The sequence below is a fragment of the Sardina pilchardus genome, chromosome 10 (assembly GCF_963854185.1).
Source record: "Sardina pilchardus chromosome 10, fSarPil1.1, whole genome shotgun sequence".
Lineage (NCBI taxonomy): Eukaryota > Metazoa > Chordata > Actinopteri > Clupeiformes > Clupeidae > Sardina > Sardina pilchardus.
The window spans coordinates 32,730,787-32,737,519 of NC_085003.1; the positions used below are offsets into that span (position 1 = coordinate 32,730,787).

The following is a 6,733-nucleotide window of genomic DNA, read 5'->3' on the forward strand; positions in this document are numbered from 1 at the left end:
TTTCTATTCCTTGCTGTGGCCGTTTATGATCCAGTCTGCAACATAACCACAACCACAACCACACACCGCAAACCCTTGATGCGGGCACCCACAAATACTGCCCATTTTTTACCACCTGAAGGAGTACAGAAATGGCTCAATGTGATATGGAATCAGATCTTCCGAGTCGAAGAGTCCAAAGTTTCAAGCGAGAGTTGTGAGGGGACATCATAAAAAGATAAAGTGGCGGCAAAAACAGCTTTCCGTAATATCCCTGCTGCACAATTACCTAGAACCAACGAAAGAGAGGACAGGGATAGGGAGAGCAAATAAAATGCAATACTTTTCACAGTCTGATTAGCTTCATACATCTGACTATTGGGTCCTGGTTTCTGCCTTTCTGATACACTGCCGGCTCTCGGCTGGGTCGAATGTAACATATTTGTGACACCATCACAGCCTTCATGTTTGGTCATTTGGCTGCGCTGCAGCCGAGAAGAAATGGTTCTGCTGACAGCGCGGCTGAGTTCGCAGCCCTGGCAGTGAGGCAGTGATTGAGCTTCGGCAGCCACAGCTCTGCCATCACCCCAGACAGAGGGGGTCAGGGATAGGGGAGCCCTCCGCCAAGATGCCCCTGACATCCATCAGGGACTGGGCCAAGGCTGCCATGACAAATATCCACAATCAATAGCAGCTGTCAGGGGCAACGCAAGACCACAGTCATGCTTGTCAACTGAGTCTTCTTGCTCAGAGTGTTGACAGTAGCAGGATAATTAATAGACTTGATCAATCAGGTGTGGAGCACAGGGCAGTGCTAGTGTAATGTGAAGGCCAACAATTACACTTGATGTACATAGTGACACAGTTTGGTCACTAACTGCTTATTTCTGTTCATGAGGGTAAAGCTGAATTGAGGTAAAAATGTTTGCAATTTTATTTGCATATAAAGTCAGCTAGATACCATGATGAATAAAAAAAAGTCTCATAAACATAGGGTACAAAGCATTTACAGCAACTGAAGTGACTGACTGGCAATATAGACTGTATACATTTTTTTTTTGTGCGAGCAAGATTGCATTTCAACACAGTGCAAAGAAAACAATACAAGCGCACATATTGTTAGATAATTATGATACCATTTTACACCACCAAGGACAGCGAAGTTCACCAACAGTGGTGGTTTGGTTACAGAAAGTTTACAAGCTTTTGTTTAATCTTCACATTGTATCAAATGTCCTGGATTCCATTAAATAATAATAACAAAAAACGATCAAATAAAATTGTTGAGTCATACAATGTATATGCATATGTAATGTACAAACACATACATACAGACACTCATCCTTAATTTTACAATCAATACAATTCTAAATTGTCAAGTCACCATCCATTTGAAATTTCATTTTACAGAGGGGGTAACCCGATTGAAGCTGTTCTTGAGCACATATACCTGCTAAATCGTATTGTGATTGGTGAGTTTCATGGTATTGGCGAGCAGGAACCAGCATGGTGGAGTTTGCACAAGGGGATTCCAGGCTTCTAAAATCTCACCTCAATAATAATACAAAGGCCTTCAATAAATAAGCAAATATACATCAACAAAGCCACTTTTAAATTAGAAACGTAGGTCAAATACAGTATTGCTGACAAATTGCAGTACCCTTAAATGCACTTTTCAGATGAGTCTGTCAAATCAGAAGCTTATGTGTTCTGGTACACAAGCAAATGCCACTGGTAGTTCCAAAAGTTCTAAACGGAGGTTTGTACAACACGGTATCAATATGGCTGGGTCCAGGAGTTCATTCTCGAGAGGAGCTCCAGTGGGTGACTGGCAACAGGTCTCAGATCTGTTCCAAGATGCAGTCAGTCCTTATGCCCTCCTATATTTTCCTTGTGTGAGGAGTAGACCAACAATATGGTAAAGTCAGGTACTAAGCTGGTGCCCTCTCAGGAGCTCTGAGGGTTGGCTAAGTCGAAGACAATTGGGGGGTTGGTCGGCTGGTAGCTGGCTGTGCAGGTGGAGGAGTTGATGAATGTTGTGGAGCCATCTGTCATGATGCCATATCCTGGCGCGAGGGAAAGGAGCGAAACAGAGATGGAGTTAAAAGTGACCCTTACCAAAAAAGCATACTTAAAGTTCATCTTATTAAGTAAAATTAAGTGCAGTTGAAGCGAAGTTTACTTTATGTAGTAAACTTACTAGTATAAATGCACTAATGGTGTACTTGTACTTGTATACTTACTTATTTTTAGCTTAAAACAAATATAACAACAGAAAGCTTTCATTAACATATTTTTTGGTAAGGAGAACAAAGTGAGAAAAACAGCGAGACAGAGACAAAGTATGACAGAGAGAAACTCAGGCATCACAAGTATCAGACATGATAGTGGTGTGACTAGATCAGTGGCTCACCCTCGTGGATGTGGCCAAACGCATGTAGCTTGGGACGAACTCTCTTCTGTACCGTGTTCAGGAGTTCTACACAGCCTACCCGCTGCAGATCCCTGGGAACCCAGTCCCGGAAACCTGAGAACACAAACATGGCAAAAAAAAAATATATATCTGTAGGGGCGATTTCTTAGTTTCTTCTTTTCTTGCGTTTAAGTCAATGACGCGAGACTTCTTTATCATTAAGTTCTTTTAGCAATGTAAAAAGGTGGGTAACATTACATATATTCAACTTACAATACAGCCACATTCAGATTTCCGTGTAGTCACGGTCAAAGACTGTTGCGCTCTAATTCCAATCTAGCAGTGAACATTCTACCACTCTAGGTAATGACGTCAGACAGTTGCCTGAACACAACCAAATATGGCAATAAAATTACAATGTAATTACACTGATGCAACATAATACACTGTTACAAATACACAACAGTCCTTCTTTTCTTTTCTAAATAATAACATATATATTAACTAAATAATTTGACATTCATTTACAGGAATTTACATTAATTTCCGTTATGGCTCTTACAATATCTATAGTATAGACCAAAGATTCTAGAACAGAGCTCTGTTCTAGAATCTTTGCTATAGGCTGTGTTCAAGGCACATATGAATACTGGGGAGCTGTTTAATGACTGCTGAACCAGATGCCTGTGACATGCAACCTCTGCAAATAGCCTGAGAGGAAACAGGAGGTGTGATCGTCTTCACATAAACACAATTTTGAAATGGCAGCATTTGAGGATAGCTACCTAATATTTTGGCAGGATTTGATTAAATAGTTATATAGACCAAAACATCCAGCTTCTTTAAAACACATGGTGCAATTATTATTGCTTTTAAGAGATATAAAAACTGTCCCATGATGACTGATTCTATTGAGGAACATGGTACAGCATTATCATTTGAGTGATATATATGGGGTTTGAATGGAAAGCCTCACTCTATCAAGGCTTTTCTGAATTTAGGATATACAGTATTTGCATTTGTGCACAAAGTATCTCACAAATATTCTGGAATAATGTGTTCAGATTCTTACAGGGTTTCCACATTTTGAATCTAATGCATTTGCGAATGGATAATCCTGCATTAGCAGCAGACAGCAGCAGAGTGACTGTCTGAAAATACCCTCTGTGGATTTGTCTGCAGAGTACAGAATTGACTGTGTGTGAAGCTTTTCTTTTTTTCTGTCATGAAAAGTGATGCAGACCGGCTCGGCGTGCAGACGTCTGTGTGAGTCATCCTGGGGGTTGGGGGGGTTGGGGGGGAAGGGAGGTTGGGAGGTAGCTTACCAAGGGGGGGCCCGTGAGTCATGAGGACGTCGATGCCCTCAGGGATCTGGTTCCACTTGTCCAGCAGAGCCTGGCCGCGTGACAGGTTAAAGCCCCAGTTGTTAAACCAGGGGGTCCTGCGGGGGAACAGATACAAGCTCATGAATCAAAAACAAGCTCCCAGTCCCATGGCATCACGGGTGCACATCCTGGCTTCAGAGAGGCTATATGCAGACCTGATATGAATGACATGAGATCTACCTGGCTGGAGAGTTGCTTAACTAATTAGGATCAGATGGTTTAGGGAGTGGTTGGGAGGGACACATGTTTGGAGCTTTCTGAAGCTGGTGTTAGAAGAAAATGCTTTTCACTGGGGTGAAATGCTGGGGTGAAATGCTTTTTTCACTGGGGTGTCCACTTCTGCTTCTCATCCAACCAGGCACACCCTAACTCGCACAACAGCCAACAGTGCAGTCCTGTAACTTCACATCACGAGGCTATTCGCTCCACACACTGATTACAAATGGGGGAGAGTGTGAGCGGGGTTAGAGCCGGTAGCAAACAGGCCACTGGACATTTGACCGCCCGCCAGAGTATTACATTATCCGATACTGGCTTCGGGCATCTTTGGATGGCATGGCACAGCCAGAGGCGAGAGGAGGACGAGGAGAAGGAGGACGAGGAGTGGACAGATTGATCAGGGCCTGTCGGTGGCAATGAGTGCGGGCATGTTAATCAGAGTTTTATTCCTCCCTCCGGGACCGCGCCCGCTCGTCAGCAGCTGGCTGAGAGCATGCCCGGGCACTCGCCGATGTATGTACAGCGTGATCGGAAGGGACGAGAGCCTTCCGCACAGTGGACAGCTGGACAGCCTACACCGAGTGAAGAGGTCTGTGAGCCTATGTCTGTGCGTGTGTGGAGCATGAAATGTACACATATACTGTACACAAGACAATACAACCGCATAATTAGCCCAAGTGCACTTCAAATTCTGATGTGTGTAATATGCATATATTTGATTGCGGTGGAGGTAGATAAAGGTAGGAGGCTTGGGCCTGCATGAGAGCAAATAAAGATTGCTAGCGGACAGGCACGGGCTGGCAGAGCGAGCGTTAAGCTCTATAGCCATGAGTCTGGATGTTTACTGCTGGCGTTGTTGTGGCTTAGCCTGGCACGCCCTCCCAGTGACGCAACGCCTTCAGGCTTTTGCTGCTGGTCTGGTCAACTGCTCATTGAGAAGGATTTCTGAGTTCCCGAAATCTGCGGAACTGCCCCCTTTGGTCGAGAACCAATCAACTTTGAGCAGCTCCAACGGCTCTGGGTAGAGGCGTGTTCAAGGCAGAGGAAAGAGTGTTGTTATTGGTTTAAACTCGGCAATCCGCTTTCTGACATCTACCAGTAGCAAATCGAGGCACTTAAAGGAGGCGGGTCAACCAGCGCTGGCAAGAAACCGTGTTAGCACAGGCTGTTGGTCAGACTAAAGTCTCGCAGAGCCTTTGAAAGTCGATGGTAATCAGGCTAGTTGTGGCTGGGAGAAGGCAACAGACAAACACACACAGTCACTCACACAGCTCGAGCTGCGCATGAGCCAATATGGGCGGCAAATGTTTTCTATGAACTGTTAGATTTTAATGATTTTTGTGTAAACATTCCGTGTCCACGGTAACCCTTTATCCAGCATCCCCTGTATGTTTGCGGAGATCTTTGTGAATTTTCACAAAACTGTTTGCAAATCTTCACAAACATTCACCTATGTTCCTGAATTTGGACACACCACAGATGAACATTTCTACAGTTGAAAACAAGGAGAAAATATACTCTCAGCATAACCACTGTTGTCTGAGATCACTAAGCTCACAAAATCAATCACGTACATAATGAAGGGACCACAATCACACTGTCTGAACAACAGTGAGCCCATTGGGGAGATTTACGTAGTTACGAAGCGATATGAACATGGGCACAGATCAGAGATGGGCTGTGAGTGGTGGCTGGGCTGTGGAGATATGCTCGCTCAGGGAGGAAGTAGAGGTTGGGAGGGGTGGGGGTGGGGTGTCTCTCAGCCTCTCAGACCTCAAGGCTTCATCAGCCCCTCACACAGCAAGATACAGGGAGTGAGAATGAGAGGGAGAGGGAGAGAGAATGAGAGAGGGAGGAGAAGAGAGGAGAAGAGAGAGAGAGAGAGGGAAAGAGAGAGAGAGAGCAAACAATCTAGGGGTAAGGATGCTTTACACAAAACATTCTGAGGCAAATAAAAACAGGCCACAATTCAAGGATGCCAGTTGAAAAAGCCGTATGAGTGGCAGCTTAACTCTCCGTTTCCTAGTAAAAATCCTTTTTACATAATTTGCTGGGTGACATCTAGAACACACACAATGGGGGCATAGCAAAAGGTTTGGGCAGGGTGCCATGAACAGATGAAGACGGGGGGAAACTGGGACAGTAAACATCCAGCTCTTCCAGGTGGCATCCACAAACACACAAAGACTCTGAAAAGGCTCTGAAGTAGGCATACTGTAAAATGATCTTTTAAGCCACAATGGGAACTCGGGATGCATCTCGGCGCCAAAGGGACAGGAGTTTTAGGGAACATACAGGGGGTTTGCTCATTGCTCAACTTGAGTTGCGTTGTTAAATTCATGAGCTGGTCCAAGCGTTGGGTTGGCACGTTCAAGACTCCAGTTCATCTTCGTCTTCAGTTGCTCACAGAGTCTTTCTGAATAGCAAGACGTGTCTGAGGGAAGTCATTTGATCTTTTATTTTCATTCCAAGAATATATATAGCAACATGACAACATAAGAAGTGGGGTGAGCAGCAGCAGAGTGAGACAACCTGTCCAAGGGGGCCTCTAGGGAACCAATATTGAGTACTACGATCTGACCTGGTCCGTCCATCGTGCTGTTTAAGTGAAAGGCAACTCTCCACTGGCATGTCATAAGGATCCGATGCACTCTAAAAGACCTTCCTCCTGATGCACAACAGTTAATGTGTTTACGATGAATAACAACAGAATCATGGGGATCAAATGACCACAATT

The 6,733-nt window shown here is 44.5% G+C and overlaps 1 protein-coding gene across 2 annotated transcripts in view; it reads right to left on the bottom strand.

Moving 5' to 3' along the window:
- Positions 1–889: 889 nt before the first annotated feature.
- LOC134094373 (metallophosphoesterase MPPED2-like) overlaps positions 890–6,733 on the bottom strand; it is a 19,825-nt gene continuing 13,981 nt past the window's right edge. For both annotated transcript variants that reach the window (XM_062547875.1, XM_062547874.1), the window contains exons 5-7: positions 3,718–3,833; positions 2,393–2,506; positions 890–2,045 (exon numbers count right to left, since the gene is read on the bottom strand). In XM_062547875.1, the coding sequence (XP_062403859.1) occupies positions 1,927–2,045; positions 2,393–2,506; positions 3,718–3,833 (349 nt within the window). In that variant the 3' untranslated portion in view covers positions 890–1,926. The remainder of the gene's footprint in view (positions 2,046–2,392; positions 2,507–3,717; positions 3,834–6,733) is intronic.